The 20,599-nt window shown below is 35.3% G+C and overlaps 3 protein-coding genes across 18 annotated transcripts; 2 read left to right on the top strand and 1 right to left on the bottom strand.

Moving 5' to 3' along the window:
- Window positions 1-139: 139 nt before the first annotated feature.
- Window positions 140-11,659, bottom strand: LOC108214947 (pentatricopeptide repeat-containing protein At1g63130, mitochondrial). Of its 16 annotated transcripts, none has more exons than XM_017387214.2 (18): window positions 8,150-8,607; window positions 7,987-8,061; window positions 7,825-7,893; window positions 7,642-7,710; window positions 7,378-7,478; window positions 7,221-7,286; window positions 6,998-7,105; window positions 6,788-6,904; window positions 6,584-6,700; window positions 6,405-6,500; window positions 6,173-6,307; window positions 6,028-6,090; window positions 5,884-5,946; window positions 4,853-5,800; window positions 4,656-4,778; window positions 1,375-1,523; window positions 1,227-1,281; window positions 140-473 (listed from the first exon to the last, which is right to left on the bottom strand). In XM_017387214.2, the coding sequence occupies exons 5-14, from the start codon at window positions 7,391-7,393 to the stop codon at window positions 5,562-5,564; spliced, it is 1,020 nt and encodes a 339-aa protein (XP_017242703.1). In that variant the 5' UTR covers window positions 7,394-7,478; window positions 7,642-7,710; window positions 7,825-7,893; window positions 7,987-8,061; window positions 8,150-8,607; the 3' UTR covers window positions 140-473; window positions 1,227-1,281; window positions 1,375-1,523; window positions 4,656-4,778; window positions 4,853-5,561. The 16 variants fall into 16 exon arrangements, with proteins under 16 accessions (XP_017242703.1, XP_017242705.1, XP_063945785.1 ...); XM_017387216.2 differs by having other exon boundaries at window positions 7,378-7,451; XM_064089715.1 differs by having other exon boundaries at window positions 7,378-7,710.
- Window positions 11,660-13,265: 1,606 nt separating this feature from the next.
- LOC108215410 (endo-1,3;1,4-beta-D-glucanase) lies at window positions 13,266-17,291 on the top strand. The gene is made up of 7 exons (XM_017387913.2): window positions 13,266-13,561; window positions 13,818-13,839; window positions 15,484-15,610; window positions 15,863-15,953; window positions 16,076-16,165; window positions 16,228-16,328; window positions 16,961-17,291. Exons 1-7 carry the CDS (start codon window positions 13,411-13,413, stop codon window positions 17,099-17,101), a joined length of 723 nt encoding a protein of 240 aa, XP_017243402.1. The 5' UTR covers window positions 13,266-13,410; the 3' UTR covers window positions 17,102-17,291.
- Window positions 17,292-19,148: 1,857 nt separating this feature from the next.
- Window positions 19,149-19,959, top strand: LOC108215411 (stress-response A/B barrel domain-containing protein At5g22580). The gene is made up of 2 exons (XM_017387914.2): window positions 19,149-19,360; window positions 19,541-19,959. Exons 1-2 carry the CDS (start codon window positions 19,242-19,244, stop codon window positions 19,734-19,736), a joined length of 315 nt encoding a protein of 104 aa, XP_017243403.1. The 5' UTR covers window positions 19,149-19,241; the 3' UTR covers window positions 19,737-19,959.
- The last annotated feature ends 640 nt before the right edge of the window (window positions 19,960-20,599 follow it).

Genomic DNA, 20,599 nt, shown 5'->3' with positions numbered 1-20,599 from the left:
ACATGACCGGGGACATTAAGATAATAAATTTTAATGTCTTTTTAGCATACTAAAGTGTTATTTACTTCAATAGCTTCTTAATCATGCTAAATTTTTGATGACCAGAAAAGGAAAACAGATCAAAAAGAAAATGATCACAAGGTCCACAAAAATTTATTTGGTAAATATAATCAAATTAAAATCATGGTTTCGAACTTCTATTAAAAATATGGCATTGTGGCCCAAAGAATGAAAGCATGGCGCAGGACATTATGTAATATTTGATAATTTACACATCTAGCTGAAAACTGTAAATGGTTGTATGCTGATCCAATCCTGAATCTACGATTACCGGAGCCGTGGTCTAGGGCTGAGCAAATGGTCGGTTTGGTTTCCTGAAGAGGATTGGTTTCCTGACCACGAGTCATGTGCATCCCCAAGCTAAATGTTAATGCATCCCAAAGTAGGCCAGGAAGTAAAAGTTTTGGTGGAATCTGCATTGTCCAAAAACTAAATGTTAAAAGAATACCATGTCATTGTTCAGTTAATAGAAGAACAATAGAAAGATAGATAAAATACAAGATTCGACTGAATCACGATTCAAAAAATATATATTCATCAATAAGAAGTGAGTACATGAGATGCTATCCATTTGATCAGCTGAGTTTCCAAAATAAAATAGTCAATTACAAAACATAAAAACAATAACTTTAGACCCCGTCATTTGGAATAACAGTAAGTGGTATAAGTTGTAAGTAGTAAGTGTATGAATTTACTATGATACGTGATTCCATTTATTAGAACAATACAATTTGATTAAGGTAATAATCATTTAGGGAACTGATTACAATTAACAGGGGCCAAGTTGGGTCAAATCAGGTAAAAGTCATACTCCCTCTGTCCCTCTCATGTTTTCTACAGTCAGGTATCCATCTCTTATTTAATCACATATAACAAACTTTGTATTATTTTTCATACAAAATAACATAATTAACAAGTAATTTACCATTTTAATGGATGGGCACAATAATTTTGGGACAGATAATAGGAAATCTGGTCATAATAAACCAGACGGAGGCAGTGACATTTCAAATTGTTTTATAGTTACGAAAATTGAAATCCTCAACTTATATGCATGAAGTTGCAGAAAAGAATGTACCATATACTCTGTACTTTGCATGGGCTAATAGATTCTGGATATTGAATGTAAAAAATTTAGAGGTAAAAAAGAGGAATAAACTTTACACCTCAGGCCTTTGCATTTGTCCTTACGTATTAACAAAATGCTATAAGTGTCGCCTGCTGCAACCGCAAAAAACCAGTAAGCAAATGAACAAGGAGGGTAAGAATTGTTTCTATAATGAATCACCAGCAAACAGGAATTAAAAAAAATACCTCATAGACCTCTAGGTAAATGGCTTACATTTTGATATCACATCAATCTACAACCTGCGTTTTAGTTACCGAACAAACTTCAGATTCAAAGCAGTGCGTAATTTCCACTAGCTCCCTGAGATGTCTGTCATGAGCTTAGAGGAATGAAGCTGTATAGAGGTTAAAAAAAGGGGCAATCCTTCAGAATCGTAGAAGTAGCATGCAGCTGTATTTCTTTTTATTGAATGTAATAAACATCAACTCAATAATCGGCCTTCATTCACTTTATAGTGCACTAGAATGTCCTATTGGGTTAAATAGCTAATACATATCTAAGCTGGTTAAATACTTGCAGTTTGGTCATGTTAGTTGAAAAAACTTTCAAACACATAACTTTGCTTCATATAATTTTCAATTAAACGATCGTGCTAACAGAAACTTACACGAATGTTAAAAGTCATTGACTTTTAACGTTCTATGTTAAAAAACCCGTTTACCCGACCTGACCAAACCCTAATTACATCTAAATTCAAAATAAAACATAAAACCACATTTTATTACATCTATTACAGAGTAGTCGGTCGAGCAGTTTTGAGGAAACATGGGAGGGAAATTAGGGTTCAAGATTATAAAGGGCGGCCGATCGAAAATCAAACGAAATCAAAGGTAACTCTTTGATATTTTGTTGCTCGACACTCCCTCTATAATCTCTGTGTATATTACCGGTGTATATACTTGCTTGAGTTTGATTGAGATGTGAAGGAGTTGTGTTGGGGAGGTCAGCGGTGTTGAAAATTCCGGCGGGGGCACGGAGTTGAGTTTCGCGGCGGAAAGGAATATGTTAAGATAGGTTTGATTTTATGTATATGTTGTTGTTGCGTGGGGGGTTGGGTTTGACAACGAAGGGGCGACTGATGGCGGTGGAGCTCAGATTAGTCGGGATAGCGTGGCGGATTCCACAGTTACAGATGATAATGACGAGATGGGGTTGGAAGGAGATAGAGAGGTGGAGGAGATGAGGGACACCTATGTATGCATAATAGTGGCACAATGTTTGGGATGATGTTTTTGCATTCTTGTTCTTGTTCCGATGATCTTTTTGAAAGATGGCTTATTTCCGTTAATGTTTTTAACAGAGTTCACGGAAATTACTGATATGCAAGTTTTTAAATACTTCATTAGTTGACTGTGAGCTTTTTCAACAACATGACCAAACTGCAAATTTTTAACCAGCTTAGTTATGAATTAGCCATTTAACCCATATCCTATTTATCTATACATCATTGTAGATAAAAGCATAATGGCCAGTTGGCAATTATACATCCTCAAACTGTTCTTCAACTTGTTTTCTATACAATGAATGTCAAACCAAACAAATTGCAAACTAATTGATAGCTCGATAGAAAAATGGGTTGAACCGTACCTTCTCACTATGTCCTAGTAACAAGAAAAACATGCTTAAATTAAAAAAAAAATCTTGGATTTACTGATATAGTATGTTTGCCCGCTCCGCATGGGCCTATAAAAAAATAATGTTTTTATAAAAATTACGCTCGCTTAAAAGTGTATTTGATTAGTGAATGTAAATTGTTTTTGTTTTTTTGTTTTTTTTTCGTTTGAACTTAATTATAAATTGGAAATATTCTTGTAATGAAGTTAATATTATTGGTTGCATTATTTATTAATTCATATTACTATAAAACTATATAACTAATATTAATAAAACGTGTATAGAAAACATTATTTATTGTTGAAATAAAATTTTATTTTCAAATGTGTAGTAAAATATCAATGAATTTAAAATTTTTCGAATTTTTTACTATTGTTACTGAAGCTATGAAAAAAGTATGCAATATATAAAGAAAATTAAAAATAAAGCCAGAGATCCCTTTAAATTTGAACCATCTGGTAAACAACCCGGGAGTTACTCTTACCATGTCTGTGTAAATTTATGTAACTCCTACCTAATTAGTCATTAACTGCCATTTATTTTCTACTCCCCAATCGTTACATATGTCCCTTTTTGCTGTAGAATATACTACTGTCTTATTCTTCTTGTTTACACTTTTCAGTTGAGGGAATTTACTTTTGATTTCATCTGTCTCCAGGTAAGCTCTTTCATTTTCCCACTTCAGTTCTTTTTGTCCCTTTTTGTATCCATCGTATGCTGTCTAAAGGGATATTCTAAAGTTTGCAGAGCAATGGAGTTTGCAGGCGTCATTGTAGAGAAGTGGGTTAAAATACTGACCAATGCTGATATGGACTCAGATGAGATGGTTAGTGTTTTTTTTTCATTGCATGGCATATGTATCTAATTTTATGTATATTATGTCTTTAATGGGTTTGCTATGTTTTTACATTTGCAGCGATTGCCGTCGAAGTTTTTTAACAAATACGTTAATCGGCTTAGAACAAATATTCTGTTGAAATTTCGTAATGGTTACGAAATACCCACTGTCTTCAACCATGAAAAAGGAACATTCTGTGGGTTCTCAACTATGTATGATGACTTCCTTTTTGAAGTGGGTCAGATGTTAGTGTTTGAGTTTGATGGTTCTTGTGATTTTAATGTTTATGTCATTGACACTTATCTGACAGTACCCCCCGGTTCTTCACCATACGCAGAGTGGGCATCCTCGCGTTGGTAAAATTGTCCTCTAATTGACTCCTACAAATTCATTTACCATTATTGTAGTTTTTTAAATGTGTATGTTATGTTTTTGTTATATCTTGAAATATTGATTATTGGCCTAAATTTATACTTTGACTTTGTTGGTACTCTGTATCATAGTCTCTGTGAAAGAGGGGGCTTGAAATTTGTGTATTTTGTCAAAGAGGAGTCGCCCCTTTATGATGAATTTGTAAGTTGGCTTTTGCACTTTGCATGCTTAGATTTTTTGTTTTGCTTTGTTTACGTGCATGACACTACTGTTTTTGTATAGGAGCCTCCTGCATCGTTTAAAAGAGCATTTCGCGTTTTGCCTGGGTATCAGAATTTCGTTTTTAGAAATGGGAAGAAGATTGACGGGGTTTATAATCATAAAAGCGGTAAATTTAAAGGTCAGAGCAAATTTTGCTCCATTTTAGGCCTTGAGAATTTCAGGCAGTTTAACATGGTCCTCTTCACTTATGAGGAACATGGTATGAGCTCTGTAGCTTTTTTTGACGATAACTTTGTTGAAGTACTATTCCCTGGAACGCCATTATCTATTGGTATAGTACTTTCTACATTTGACTTCTTACTTGTCAGCCTTTATATTGATATACGTTCATGAAGTAATTTTTCGAGTAATGATGCGTACCTGGTTTTTAGGTCAAAACTCACACAATCCAAGAGTTTCAGGACGTATTGAGATTGTTGTGAAGCCTTGTCACATGTACCAATACAGCTATGGAGTGGTCCAAATAATAATTTAGAAGTTCAACTGTGAATCAAAATAATTAATTATTGGAGACTGCTACAAAATAATAAAATATTGTGTGGATTTACAAGGAATACCTTCATTATGTCGAACTTGAAACTTATATGAGTAGTATTCTTTTTGAGAAACTAAAGCCCTCTTCCTCGACTTTTTCCCATCTTCACTACCATAACTCAGGTGTATGTGGAAACCATCATCACCATGAGGAAACAACAAAGGATACTGAAGAGCCATTAGTTTAGGATGGATATCAGTTATCCTTTCCAAACCTTCTTTTTTGGAGTGAATCACTATGTCACGATATTGACAATTGTCCTCAAGGTCACCAGCCATAATACCAGCAACAGCATCTGCATTTGAAACAAAATTTTCTCGACCATTCTCCGCCCTGGAAATTTTCAATGTGATTTCTAGCTCGGCTACTTTATCTTGCTCAAAACGATCACGGTGACTTCTAAATTCTTGTACCAACTCATTTGTATCATCCAACATTTTCATCAGACCTTCAACAATTTCAGCATGTACAGTACTACCATCTTTGACATTAACCCATTTCATCCTATTTTGTACTTCATTCTGGGTATCATACCCATTTCATCCTATTTTGTACTTCATTCTGGGTATCATAAATGTAGAGCTGGCAGAATTTAGGGTCTTTCCCTGTATCAGGGATAAGAGAACCAAATAAATGATGGTTTATCCCGTTTAACCTAATAAATATATGGTGCTCCACCACAATTGATAGAATGGTCTACTCTTCCACCGGTAGATGTGAAAGCAAAGAGGCTATTGTATACACGAATGGATTGAATTTAGGTCCCTTTTCTTTGTCATTAAGAAGCTGCCACATATATGATGGAGTCGGTTTCTCCTTAGGGAGCCTAATGTGACCATCAACACAGCACAAAGTAAATAGGGGTACACCTTTTTTGTTGTGCTTGTTTGTACGCTCCTCCTTCCACATCCAAGCTTGGCATTTCGTACACTTGACATTGGGAGGTCCCAATGTGTCGTACCAACAGGTACTGCAAAATTGATGGTTCTCTCATGAACAGCTTAAAGTAAGCAGTAAGTAAGTGCAAAAAAGGGAATGAATAGATAGAATTACTTTTTCGAGAATAAGCTTCTCTCAAATTCTGAAATAAAAAGCAATCCTCTGTCTCTGGGGTCTCTGCATGGTTCATTGACGACAAATTAATCACAAAGGGTGACTGTTTTCTTGGCAACATACATCCTAAAACATGACACTTACCATCATGCTCATATATATCAGATTCATCGTGGTCATCCAGTACATTCGTAACACGGCAGAACTCTAAAAATTTAAACAAAAACAAAATAAAACAGATTACTGTCATATATTGGGAATATTCTAACTTTTGTGAGAGTATAAAAACCTGCTTCTTCCATGCTGTGCAAACTTTCATCCGTGGAATCTTTCATCTCAAAGTCCAAAGCAACAGCGGAGGGAACTTCTAAGATATCTTTCAGATAAGTCTTAGCATTGGTGGATTCTCTGCAACTTGAATTAACTAATTCAAAACAGGGAAACAATTATTTCTTGAAAAATAGAAGAAATGAAATACTTATCTTCAAAGCTTGATCAAATGAAAAATATGAATAACATACATATATCACACAATGTTGAAACAGGAGTGTCATCTGTGGAAACAGGTTTCCTATTAGGCCTCCTATGACTTGTGGAATTTTGTTCTTTGGACAGGCCTGGAAAGAGAATACAAATAATTGACAACTGAAGAATCCTAGAAAGAAACTACAAAGAAAATCAGCTATGCAGAATTGCAAACCTATGTTATCCTTATCGGCATTGGCGTAAATATGACGATATGGTGACTTTCTCTTCTTTTTCGCAAGGTCAGATGCAGGTTCAAATGTTCCAGGGGTAGCATTGTTAATGATATTCTCTGTACCATGACCAAGTATGTAATTAGTAAGATTAGTCGAATCTTATATACGTAAAAACAACTTACAAACTACAGCGAAACGGCTACCGTTCAACGGAGATAGTGGTGAATGCAGTGTGGATGAATCTTCCATGACTTTCTTGAAGGGAGGGGACTGCCAACGGTTTAAATGCGAGGATCCTATGTTCTCTTTGTTTGAATGTGCTGTATAAGATAATTAGTTCAATGAGAAATCAGTAAAGCAGGGCATAGTGATTGACTCCATATTATAGTCACTGACAAAAAAACACTACTTACAACCACCATTTCCACATTTTCTTTTCCTTTTTGTAAACTCAGTAGACAGTCCACATGTCCCCTGTGTTGTGTGGCTGAAGCAATTCTCAATACCATCTGCATCCGTGACTAATTGAAAAAAAATAACAAATTAATGGCCAGGGGATAAGGAAATGTAAACAATGGATCACATCTCAACACACAAAACAGTACAAAGAAAAAAAAAATAAGAAAATGACATTACTTGCGAAACTCCGTTGATGTTCCCTCATCAGTTGATGTTCCCTCATCATTGTGGTATCGTAGTTAACTACACAAATTTTAAGGGGAAATATGAACATGAGGATAGATGAGGATAAAATTTTTAAGCATATCAAATTCGTAAAACCAAGTTTACATACAAACATCAAAGAGCATAGGACCCTTTTTTGGGGGTACTTTGTCACCCAACACATTTTCGGGCTGCTTTGTTCCGCTGGACCAAGATGATCAATGTGTGAAACTGAAGGCAACATTGTTTAGAAGCATAACCTCGGAAAACATTTTATCTAACACATTTACACTGATGAAAAGAACACATTTTATCTAAGAAATTCACAATAAAAAGAAGAACACATTTTATGAAACAAATTCACAAAAAATGAAACAAAGATAAAAACATGTACACTGGGTATCTCCAAAAGTTGATTCGTGGTTTCTAATCCGCTCCCTCCTCAACCATGTATCATAATCAACTGAAAAAGGGTCGATGAAAAGAACACATTTTATCTAACAAATTCACAATAAAAATATGAACACATTTTATCTTTCAAATTCGCAAAAAATGAAACAAAGATAAAGACACGTACACTGGGCATCTCCAAAAGTTGATTCGTGGTTTCTAATCCGCTCCCTCCTCAACCATGTATCATAATCAACTGAAAAAGGGTCGATACACATAATCAGATTCTCGGACTACAAAAGCTTAGAGATGATATGCGAAGATGGGGAGCTTTGAAAAAGTTACAGACATTAAACGGGGAGCAGTTGTTAGGCGAGGAGGAATTTAAGAGAGGATCTTTGTCTGGAAGCCGAACATCATTAAACTGCATAATAAATGAACAAATGTCAAAATGATATGTAATAATACAACAAAAAATCGAATCGAGCTGTAATAAAGGACATAGAACGAACCTCTTCCATAGAACAGATAGTCGGAGAAGAAGAAAATGAAAAACAGCTCCCAAATAATTGGATCTAATCTCGTGAAAAGGGGGCGACAAAAATTGGATCTGAGGCGGGAGAGGTTAGGGCACAGTGATTTTGAATATTGGAAGGAGGTACTGCTGTGTGTACATGAGCTGTGTACATACATGACAGATTGTGTGTCTTAGAGATAGCCACGTGTTTATACGGTATAATACGCTTGTATAGAGTGGCAATGTACTGAATGTACACAGAATACAGAGGGACAAAGCCTTTTCATACCCATTTATGCAGTAGGCTTTATAATTTTAATAGATGTGTAGAGGAACTGATACGTGTTGAAGACGATGCATTTATATGCAATCTGGTCAGTAGGAAAGTATAAAGCATACACATCACTTGGAATGAAAAACACATATTCCCAGCATATAAAGGGAAAATGGTTCACTTGCATACCTGGTCATTGTTAACAAATTCATTATCCGTCTCACATTTGCTAACCACATTATATGTATCTAAGTCGAGCATCTTATAGATACTAAAGTCTGGGAGGACACCCTCCTTCCCCATTTCACTGAACAACTCATAAGCTCTATCCAGATGTCCCAACCTACGGTGGGCAGAAATTAGAATACGATAAGTGATTGTATCAAGGGAGATATTCTTTTCCCTCATTTCATCTAGCAACAGGCCGACAATATCCATACGGTTCACCTTGCAATATCCTTGAATTAGACATGTATAAGTAACAACAGAAGGCAAGATACCTCTTTGTAGCATTTTATTATACACTTCCCATGCCTTCTTCATGTTTCCAGTTTTGCAAAACCCAGATATAACTGATGTGTAAGACTTAAGATCCGGAATGAAACCTTTTCTCATCATTTCATTCATCAAAATACAGGCTTTGTGCATTTTCTGCCTCTGACAGAATGCGTTGATTAGAATTGTATATGTAATTCTGTCAGGAGTAACGCCAGCTATTAACATTTTTGCATATAGCGCAAAAGGTTTTTTAAAATTTTTCTGTTTAGTGAAACCATCCAAAAGGGTACTATAGATTTGAACATTAGGATAAACATTCACCTTTAGCATCACAGGGAAAAGCTCCAACGCTCTTTTCGGATGTCCTTCTTTGCAAAGCCTGTTAATGACTGCATTGTAGGTATAACAATTCGGAGCAATGCCACATTCACACATCTCTCCCATAAACTGCAAAGCTTCTCCAACACGCCCTTGATAACAGTATGCTTGAACTATAGAATTGCACGACCGCAAATCTGGTAAAATATCCCTTTCTAACAAAATATTGTAATACTCTCTGGCTTTATCCACAAAACCCATCTTACTAAAACAAGGAATGAGATTTCTACAGTTTAAAGCATCAGGAGTTGTAGTATTGCTGATCATCTCCTCTAAAATTTGACAGGCAGATTTAAAATCAGCCTGCAAACAACATCCACGAATCATGATATTATAAACATGCTGGTCACATTGGTAACCAAAATTTTTAAGGTTGTTATACACATCCAGTGAAATGTCAATCAGTCCATCGTCACTAATACCTTTCAGCAGTGGACCGTAGCAGGCAAGCGAAGGCTTAAGGTTATTAGATTCCATTTCCGCAATCAAATCAAGACCTTTTTCAAGATTTCCGATTCTGCAGAACCCATTTATTAAAACGCCATAACTATACATATCTGGTGCAACTCCATAGCTCTTCATGTCTTCCAAAATACTCAAAGCTTCATGAGGTTCACCTTTCAGGCAAAACCCACGCATAACATGATTATAGCAGTAACTATTGAGAGGCTGTTTTGTACATCTCATATCGTTGATAAATTCTATTGCATCTTCCAGACGTCCAGCTTCACATAGTCCCGATATTAATGTGCTGTATGTCACAACAGTCGGTTCAACTCCTTTCTTCTCCATTTCTTTAAAAATACAAATGGCTTTCCCAATATCTACTGCTTGTCCTTTACAGTAAAAATTCAGTACAATGGTATAGGTATAGGCATTAGGTGCAGGTCCAAACTTCTGTATTTTGTCAAACATATTCAGCAGATTTTCTCCTTTGTTTGCCTCTCCCAAACACTTCAACAGGAAATTGCAAGATTTAATGCTTGGTGTAACACCCAGCATCTTACTCTGCACAAAGACATTGATTGCATGATCAAGCATCTTATTTGAAGCAACAACCTTCATAAGTGTATCAACCAAAATATCTGAGCTTGAAGTTGTGCTACATGAAGCCACTATATCGGTGTACAAACTGAACAAATCACGATTAGAGCTCTGGTAGTACTCAAGAATATCTCTAAGCAATGCAGAAACCTCGCTTTCCATATGTGCGACAGCATAAACATGTACAATTATCCTAAAGCTATCAATTGATTTCGTAAAACCATATTTCTCAACAGCCTTCTCAAAAATAACACGTCTCGCTGCATGCCAACTCAAAGTTTTAATAACTCTACTAACCATGACAAATAACTTCAAACCTCCAGGCCTAATCACCCGTTTCCCCGGAACAACTATCTCTCCTAACACATCATCACCGCCACCAAGCCTAGAATCAACCACATTATCATCACTCAATATTTTCCCTACGAAGCTTCCTCTAACAGGCATACAGTCAAACACATTATCATCAACCAACACCGCCGAAGAAGCAGCAGCAAAACTCACTCTATCACAACAATCTTCACCATAAAACCCCGGAAATCGGAACACCCAGTTCAGATAAAAGCTTGAAACTTGAACTAAACCATCAATTTCTGGGAAACAATCACATACCCTTGAAGCAAATTTAGTATTTTTCAAGTCTATACTAAAAATCTTAAAAAACCCAAATCTTCGAAATTGAAAAAACATCATATTTTCTTAAAGCATTTGTAGGTTTTTGAGAAAAAGCTGTAAAAGCAATATATGATCAACAAGCACACACCAATGAAGAAAAAGTTGCAATCTTTTTGAGATTTGCACAAATAAACTATATAATATTATAATATAATCCTCAAACTCTTCCCCAAAAAATTTCAATCATGTGTGTGATCATAAGTAAGTAGTTTGCCGATCAGGGTTTTGCAGAAAGGGTAGTGTGTGTTGGTTAGGGTACATGTGACGGCAGTTTTCACTGGCATGCCTATAGGCATGTATTTTACAAAAAAGCATGCCCAAATGGCATGCCATTTTCCATTAAATATAGCAAAAACTACTGCATCATTACAGGATTGATACTAAAGTGCACTTACAAATATAACAAAATTTAGTAAATATTAAGAACAGAACTTAGTACAGTACTAACTTATATTAATAGTTTATCTAATATTTAACTATGGAGTTGGATTATATTTAAAATTTTTAATATTTATAAGATATAATATTTATATAAATTTTATTATTTATATAAAAAATTAGTAAAAAAGCATGCCAAATGGACAAAAGGCATGCCTAGGCATGCCTAGTATGGCATGCCCATGCCGCTGTGACATGAACCTTAGCACTAGGTGCAAATGGTGAACTGTTTCTTTCCTGAAAGAGGAGGTTTAAGAATTGAGTAGATTACAAATATACCCCTGTAGTCTTTCTGCTATTTTTTTTTGATAAGTGAGCATTACCTGCACATCCACTTTCCAAAAGAATTATTAAGAAAGAAACGATAATTTATCAAGTACTTATTTGGACTTGTTTATCAGAAAAGTACTTATTTGGACCTGTAAACGTGTTAATTTCAGTACCTGTGAAACAAAATTATAAAATTAACTTTTCAAGATTAATAATAATTTCTTCAGAGAAAAGATTGATATAAATTAAGTTATATTTTGGATATTTTCTCTCTAAAAGATTTGGAAAATGCCACGTGCCTTCTAAATTTAGGGAGGCTGTCTAGTTATTGAATTTGCCAAAAAGTCAAATTTAGAATATTTTAGTATTTTTATTGATATAAATATTATTTTGCAAGATAAAGTTAAAAAATATCATTATAATAAATATTTTATATTAAGCTATCTCACATAACTAAATAAATACTCCCTCTGTCCCCGCAGTAGTTTACGCGCACTGCATTTTGAGATTCGTATAAGGTATAGTTTCATAACTTTTTTTTAATATTTTTCTTTTTTGAATAAAAGTTTAAACATCAAATTTTTATTCAAAGAAAAAAAAATTTAAAAATATATTATGAAACTATACTTTTAAATGAGTGTGAAAATACGTGTCAAAAAGTAACGTAAAAAAATAACGGGGACATAGGGAGTATATATTTTCAATTTTTCTGAAAGATCTAACGCTTACTATTGAATTATTGAATTGAATATCACGTGTTCTCTCGTCTCGAACAGATACTTAATGAATTTCCGTAAAAAAAAGAAGCAAATATTCATTTATAATTTTTTTAAAACATGTCAGAGTTTTAAGTAAGTTACTACTCCCTCCGTCCCACCAGATTCTTTACGGTTTCCTTTTTGGGATGTCCCATCCAATTCTTTACATTCCAAAACTTACCAAAAATAGTCAATGGGTCCCACCACTTCCCAACTTTTCCTCCCTTTTCACACTACTTTTACTCCCTTTTCACACTACTTTTACTCCACTATCTCTCTTTTATTCATTAAAAATTGACGGGTCCCACCACTTCACCCACTTTCTTCATCTTTTTCACTACTTTATACATATTTCTTAACCTCCGTGCCCAAACCAAACGTAAAGAATTGGCTGGGACGGAGGGAGTATGATTTTATTTTTGTTTTCCTATGTACTCCCTCCGTCCCTATTTATCTGTCCACTTTGGAAGTAAAAATTTGTCCCTATTTATCTGTCCATTTATACTTTCAAAACTAATTTAATGATAGTTTTTCAAATATATCTCTATAATTTCAATTTTCAAGGCTTGACTTATTTAAAACTTGGTTGAATTCATGTTTTCATGACATAAAGTAGGGGTATTCCACCATTTTCAATATATTAATTAGAGGTATTTAATGAAAAAGTTTATACAATCAATTATTCCTTGGTATGTGTTTTTTTTTCCAAAATGGACAGATAAAAAGGGACGGAGGGAGTAGTTTTCATCACTCCCCAGAACTGGTCTTGCTTGTTTATTTACATCAGTGTGTATTGACTGGCTCTTCATTCAATATTTTTCTTGTTTTGTCGCATTTTAACTGCTCTTGTTTATACATAAGAGTGTGTCTACTGACTAGTTCTTCAGTCAATATCTAATCTCCATTTGTGACTTTTTCAAGATGGCTGGTTCACAGTGTTGCACTAACCCTCCAGTGTTGATGTCCAGCAGTGGTGATGGCAGTGTCCAGGAAATTGCTGGACTTAAAGCCTATGTTTCTGCTGCCTCTCCTTCATCCAAACATGGGATTCTTCTCATTTCTGATGTTTTTGGTACTCACTTGTTTTTTTCTTTAAATTTTCTTGATTACTTTTTCACTTTATGTTCCAGTTCTGCACTTTGATCTGATGTTTAATGGATGTCTTGCAATAAAACTAAGAGCTTAACTTATGATCCAGTACTTTGATTTAAATGGTTTTTTGCTTGGTGCTTAGTTTGGTGAACTTCAGTTGATCATTGCTTAGTTAGTTGTTGGTTTTTTTGGTTTGGAAACTTGTTGATGAGAGTTCATTTTCATGGATATTGTAGGGTATGAAGCTCCAAAGTTGAGGTATGTAAAAGATGTAAATTTATCTCATTTTTCCAATCAATTAATGTACTACGATACAATGTGCTCACTTAAGATTTTTATGGTAGGTTTTAACTTGTAAGTATGTTAGAATAATCTTAGAGAATGTGTTAAATGACCAAGGGATGATGTACTCGATATTTGAAGTTAACAAGGTATCATGTGAATGGAGAAAGTTGGAAGAATACCGCATGAGACAAGGGTTATCCCCGAATTAAACTCTTATGTCAATAATTATACAAGAAAAACAGGGGAAAGGAATTTTGAGCATAGCACAGGTAGATGGTGGAGATATTTGGAACCAACTGAATTCCATGTTAAGGAAAATTAAAGAGGCTTTTAACCCTACGCTGTCAACTTATAGAACATTACGGAGAAGTATAATGTTTCACACGTTTAGAAAAAACCTTAATATTGTAGTGGATCCTGGGTGACTAATGTGTTTACATGTAATGCTGCGATTATTAATGAAGTTTATGATAAAGTGTCACCAAGTCTAAGAAATTGGGGCGGGTGATAATGAGTTGTTGATCACTGCCGGTACCGGGAAATTGCCTCCAGCTCATTCTCGTTAATCTGGACTATTTTCAGCAGATGAATTTGTCCTAATAGACAAGAGCTGAAGTCAATGCCAAACTGGTATTGTTTACAGGACTCTATAGGCTATATACTTGATGACAATGAATATCAATGAACAACGAGATGATATACTTATTATCTAGTAGATCATCAACATTTTTCTGTAAAAAGATGGAAGGAATCAGGGAGATATTAATAGTACCATCAATCGTACAACTCAGCTAGATTTGCTGGTGGTATAATTCCCCTGACTGACTTTTCATGTTCTCTGTGTGTAATTCATGCTAGCTTATCCAAAGAAAAAAATACGGACTTTTTGTGGTTATAATTATTTTCTACACAGTAAAGAGAAAAAATAGCCTCCTTGTCCACTGTTTTTATCAGTTTTGCTAATTTGAGAGGTCTGTCATGGCAACTCTGAAGAAAGAGATGTGAAAGGAGTGAATGCACTATTAGGGGCTACACCGGGTTATTTTAGTTGCTGAAATTTCAGCTGGGTTCAGAGTTAGAAAACATTGCTCCTATGGACTATATGAGGTGAACTTGTATCAACCTGCTCACTAGTAAATCTATGAGAATTTCAGTTGGTTGCTCCTTGGGAATTTCTCAGTTATGCATAGAGCAACAGCCATACTTCAGAGGATTTAAGGAATTGGTGTTCTGCTGTGGTTTCAAATCTATAAATACATTAAGTCTAGTACGAGTTTTATCTGATTAGAGACTTTAGCCAAAATGGCATGACATGATCTAAATTCCCAAGTGATATCAAGAAGCACCGAATTTACAATAGAGTATATAAAAACTACTTTATAGGCCACGGGACAAGCTGTCTAAGAAAAAACAACATCATCTTCTTTATCATGTGAACAACCCACTTGAATGCAACACTTCTCTATTATTATTTGCTCAGATTTTTCTGCTTGCTTGTTTATTTTTGGAAGGGAGGGAGGGAGGGGGGATGATCACTTGTCACGATACAAGATACTTGTTTTACATTATTTAATTAAACTTGTTAACTTACTTTTCGTTCTCAATTTCATTTTGAAGGAAGCTTGCAGACAAGGTTGCAGCAGCCGGATTCTATGTAGTGGTTCCCGACTTCTTCCGTGGTGATCCTTTTTCTTGGGATAACCCTGAGAAGCCTCTGGCAGTCTGGAGAACTTTCCATACAGGGGTTGTTGATCTTTCTTATTATTAAAAGGAACCCATACCTAGTCTCTGGACAGTTACGCCTAATATAACTAATTGCTTTTCTGCATAATTCTTGTCGCCATGAATTCAAAGCACACTTTTGAAAGAACAACAGAAAAATACATATAATAGTGCCTATTAAAAAGAAAATAACAATCCAAAATCATATAATCCTTCTCTAGTTACATATTAAAAAAATATAATTAATTTTTTTACTCATTATATATTTATGTAGGAAAAAGAATTTGAAGATGCAAAAGCTGTAATTAATGCTATGAAGAGTAATGGCATATCTAAGTTTGGAGCTGCAGGCTTTTGCTGGGGCGGTGAGATTATTGTCTATTAATATCTTAGATCCATTATTAGTCTATATTAATTCATGGCAAGCTTATTATTATCATTGCCATTGTAGTTGCCTTTTCTCTTACAATTTGCTACTTTTTATCAGCCAAGGTGGTAGTTCAACTTGCAAGTTCCGATTGCGTTGATGCTGCAGTTATGTTGCATCCTTCATTTATTACTCTGGATGAAATGAAAGGTACACTGAAATAAAAACAGTTGTGATGTTGGATTTGCGATATTTATATATTTTTATCCCAGAGGTTCAAGTGCCTATTGCTATCCTGGGAGCTGAGGTTGATCAGTACTGTCCACCGGAAGTCTTGAAGCAATTTGATGAAGCTTTATCAGCTAAATCTGAGGTAAATATCTTTAAAGCTCATAATGAATACTTTTGACAACATGATAGCTAGAGTACTGCCATCTTTATTTCTCCAAAAGTTTTAAAGACTAATAGGCAGATTTTAAATTATGTAAGATAGCAAATGTAAATATGTTTTCGAGCAATCATTTTCTGCAGTTTGCAGTAATTAGGGAATCCTGTTTCCATTAAGAAGTTGTTTGCTCAGAGATTTTGTTACCAATGTTACCAAACAACCACTGTGCAAAATTATTGTCGATACTCATATGTACAATATCATAACAATGCATCCCGGCTAGATTGCTATGTATAGTTTTTATCAGGGGTCCCCAGATCAAAAGACTTCTGAAATTAAGATATGACCATCGTGCCAACCACCGCCTTTTTCTGTTTTTTGAAATCAATTACATTGCTAAAAGTTATGTCGCTTTAACACAGGAAAATACTTGAAATTCACTTCATATCCAATGTAATGCAAATTATTTACCAATTGAATGTGGCGAATACTTAGGATCTGAATTCTGAGAGTCTTTTATCTAAGAACCTATCAACCCATTGTCTAGTACCTTGTTTAACCAATCATATGCTACGAAGTATAGATTTTTAATACAAACCTACATGATAACCTGTCAGGTCAGTAAATTTGTGAAGATGTTTCCTGGGACTGTGCATGGATGGACAGTGAGATATGACGATAACGATGAAAATGCTGTTAAAAGTGCCGAAGAGGCTCATGAAGACATGCTAACATGGTTCAACAAACACGTCAAGTGAAAAAAGCACCTGCATCAATCAGAGCTTCCCTCATGAAACTGAATCCCATACTTAAGAATACATGAGAAATTTCTGAATTTGCAAACTCGGAGCATTTGATACTATATTTGAATTTGTGCAGAGTGTTAATTATATGTCTAAATATTTGTAGTACTTGTATTCCATGCAATTTTAGTATTTACAGTGGCAATTGCATTCTTCTGCAGAAGTAAAATCACCATATAAAACATCTTGTATGATCATAAATTGATAACTTAGGTTTTTACTTAAACTTCATGAATATATCTGAGGTTGATTTATTCAAATAATTTCCTTCAAATTTTTCAGTACTGTATGCAGTGTTCTAAAATCCCCAATTAATCCTTCAGAAATATTTAACCATTTATCGCTTTCACCCTGATTTTGACTAAAATCCTCTTTTATCAATTTGACTCCGATTTGATTAAAAATTCTCGATTTATCGAAAAAATCTTTGATAAACCCCCTATAAATCCTGAATCGGTAGGTCAACCGTTTTGTTCAGTTTCTCAATTTCTGGGACCATGATTGTATGTCATTGATAAGACTAAAAGGTGACAACTTCCAACCTTTTCAAAGGCATCACTTATTAGTTATTGGGGTACATTACATGTTACATTTGTGCAGGGCCTGCATATTTTCTGGGCAGAAATCCAACAAAAAGTACTACAATTATGGAGCTACCATATGATGACCCCCACAGTGGAGGTGTCACACTGGCTGCATAAACAAAGATGGACCAGGTTTAAGAATCAGAGTCAGATTTGCAAGATTTGCACGTGGAATACAAGGACGATTGTCGGCAACTACTTGGAGTGGACGATCTGGATGGATATTCTTCATTCAAAGCCGAAAGCTTTTGCGATAATTGTCGCGTTTTTATCATTTTGTTGTGTGATCATCTGAGGTATGAGGTGCTGCAGAAGCTAATACTTAAGTGGAATGGAATGTTGCTCGGTGCGTGCTGAATAGTGAATGTAAGAGAAATTTTCGTCCTTTGAGCCAGTTTCACTGTTTATGCACCTAAAATTAGTTGTGGAACAAGGATTCCGAAATAATCGGGACTGAAAATAGTAGATGGCTAAATTTTAGAGGTCGTTTGGGACTGAAAATCAAATATTTACTATGTTTAACTAAATATTACTATGAGTTATGAAAATGAACTCTATATTGAAAATGACCTCAGTTCCGCCTTGCTTAAAATCATCTTGCACAATGTTTGGATAAGAAAGTCGGGATGCTCGCGAGCAGCTCGAGCTCGAACTCGTTTAATAAGACCTGTTCCGGCTCGAGCTCGTATACAAACCGATCTCGAACAAGATTTCATGCTTGTAACTAAACGAGCCGGCTCGACTCGATTTGTGAAATTATAAACGAGCCGAGTTCGTGTAGAGGTTTAAGTTCCATTAAGTGTAAAATAAAACGAGCCGGCCCGACTCGACTCGTGAAATTAAACGAGTCGAGCTCGGCAGAGGTTTTGGCTCGATTAAGTTAAATGAGCCAGCTAGCCGACTCGAATTACGCCCAGCTCGAAACTCGGTTTGCTCAGCCCGAATCACACCCCTAATGCCGAGACGCCTAAATGTCTTTTTTAACGAATGAGTACCAGAAGAGTCTTAGAAAACAGATTCCTGTTTTAGCTCCTGAACTGCCAAGAAATGCAGTCGAAATCTACAATACTTCCGCATCTCAGATTCTTCGAGCTAACTCACATTTAATTTAATCTTATAAACAAATAGACAGTACATTTTTTAAAAAAAACAACTAATTCAAATGTAAACAGAGACTGATCAGACCAAGCACATGGTAAGGACATATAGTAAAATCCAGCAACAAATGTAGAGTCAGTTTTCTGATGATAGTGTTGTTGTAAATTATTTATCAATCCTAAAACTCCCATTTCCCAATAAGCTAATGGCAGGCACCACTGACCCTCCATTATATTCTTTGTCAAAACATATTGAGCAAGCCCACATTAGGACAACTGCAGTGGGGCATTTTCACTTTAGGGTTTTGACTATCTATAATTCAGCTATTCACATTCATATGTTGTATCAGTATATATAGTCCTGCCTGTTATTACAGTAGCTGATCATCTTGCCTTACTTGCCCGGGTTCAAAAATGGCGGAATTTAAGCATTTGGTAGTGGCTAAGTTCAAGGATGGCGCGGTGGTGGATGATATCCTCAAAGGCATGGAGAAACTTGCTTCAGAAATTGACACTGTCAAGTCCTTCGAATGGTGATTTTTGTTATAGTTCTGTTTATGCAACCTATTTCCGCGAAATTTTAATATTTGGTTCTCAATTATCTGACAGGAATTGACATTGTCAAGTCCTTTGAATGGCGATTTTTGTTATAGATTTGTTTATGCAACCTATTTCCGCAAAATATTAATATTTGGTTCTCAATTATCTGACAGGGGCCAGGACGTCGAAAGCATGGACATGCTGAGACAAGGCTTCACACATGCCTTCTTGATGACATTCAGCAGCAAAGAAGACTTCACTGCTTTCATGAGCCATCCAGACCATCTCCAATTCTCTGCTACTTTCTCCGGAGCCATAGAGAAGGTCGTGCTACTTGATTTCCCGGCTGTTCTTGCCAAATCACGCTGATATGTCGGAGCTGTATCCATCACCAACATATATATTTAGATGTTATATGTGTATTAATGGAGCCTATTACGAAAATAATGCCTGAGATCTGCTGTATGTGATTTTCGGGTGAGTAATTTGTTTTGTTTCTCATCTTGTTTGTTTGTTTTGTAACTTTTGTTTTGTTTTGTTGCATTGACATTGTAATGTATGTTTCTAAGTGACCAATTTGAACTAAGTGACATACCAATCTCTTCAAACTTGTTGCAGAGAGTATACATTGCTGATTCTCTGTCAATTTCTAGATTTACTTTAAATAAAATTTGAACGCAGTATTATAATAAGTATTGTAATTGCACCTGACATATTCCAAGTAAAAAAAGAAGCAGCAGGATTCAAACGAGAACCAAACTCAGTGAGTGTTTGGGTAACGCCGCTTATGACTTTTGTTTATAAGAAGCTCACTTCTACTTCTGACCTGCTTGTGTAAATAGCACGAAGCATTTTATTAAGTTGAGAATTTTACCTTTTGTTTGAGGTATTCTACTCCTTTCCAAACATTTTAATGTCTTAATTTACTCCTCACTCCTAGTCCATTTTTTTACTTAAAGCAATAAGCATTTTTTTTAAGTTTATCCAAATTGACCCCTTATTTTTGTCAGGAATAATCAAGTATATTTATTTAGCAAAAGGTAACTTACATTGCTAAAAAACATTTCCACCAACTCATTGGGGCTAATACAGTACTTTTAAACTACAGATATTGGGCTATACTCTATTGCTGGACCGAGATATAGTCCTGGATTTGGCCCATGAAAGTGGGCCTATTATGTTACTAAGCTAGTCCATAACAAAATGGACTATGTACACAAACACAACATCCG

The sequence above is a fragment of the Daucus carota genome, chromosome 3 (genome assembly GCF_001625215.2).
Source record: "Daucus carota subsp. sativus chromosome 3, DH1 v3.0, whole genome shotgun sequence".
NCBI lineage: Eukaryota > Viridiplantae > Streptophyta > Magnoliopsida > Apiales > Apiaceae > Daucus > Daucus carota.
This window is presented reverse-complemented; position numbering and strand designations above follow the sequence as displayed.

Coding starts and splice junctions, on each gene's coding strand:
- LOC108214947 (XM_064089710.1), bottom strand. CDS start 11,041: ATGATGTTTTTTCAATTTCGAAGATTTGGGTTTTTTAAGATTTTTAGT.
- LOC108215410 (XM_017387913.2), top strand. CDS start 13,411: ATGGCTGGTTCACAGTGTTGCACTAACCCTCCAGTGTTGATGTCCAGC. Junction 13,840..15,483: donor TATGAAGCTCCAAAGTTGAG/GTATGTAAAAGA, acceptor TTCATTTTGAAG/GAAGCTTGCAGACAAGGTTG. Junction 15,611..15,862: donor GGAGAACTTTCCATACAGGG/GTTGTTGATCTT, acceptor ATATTTATGTAG/GAAAAAGAATTTGAAGATGC.
- LOC108215411 (XM_017387914.2), top strand. CDS start 19,242: ATGGCGGAATTTAAGCATTTGGTAGTGGCTAAGTTCAAGGATGGCGCG. Junction 19,361..19,540: donor ACTGTCAAGTCCTTCGAATG/GTGATTTTTGTT, acceptor ATTATCTGACAG/GGGCCAGGACGTCGAAAGCA.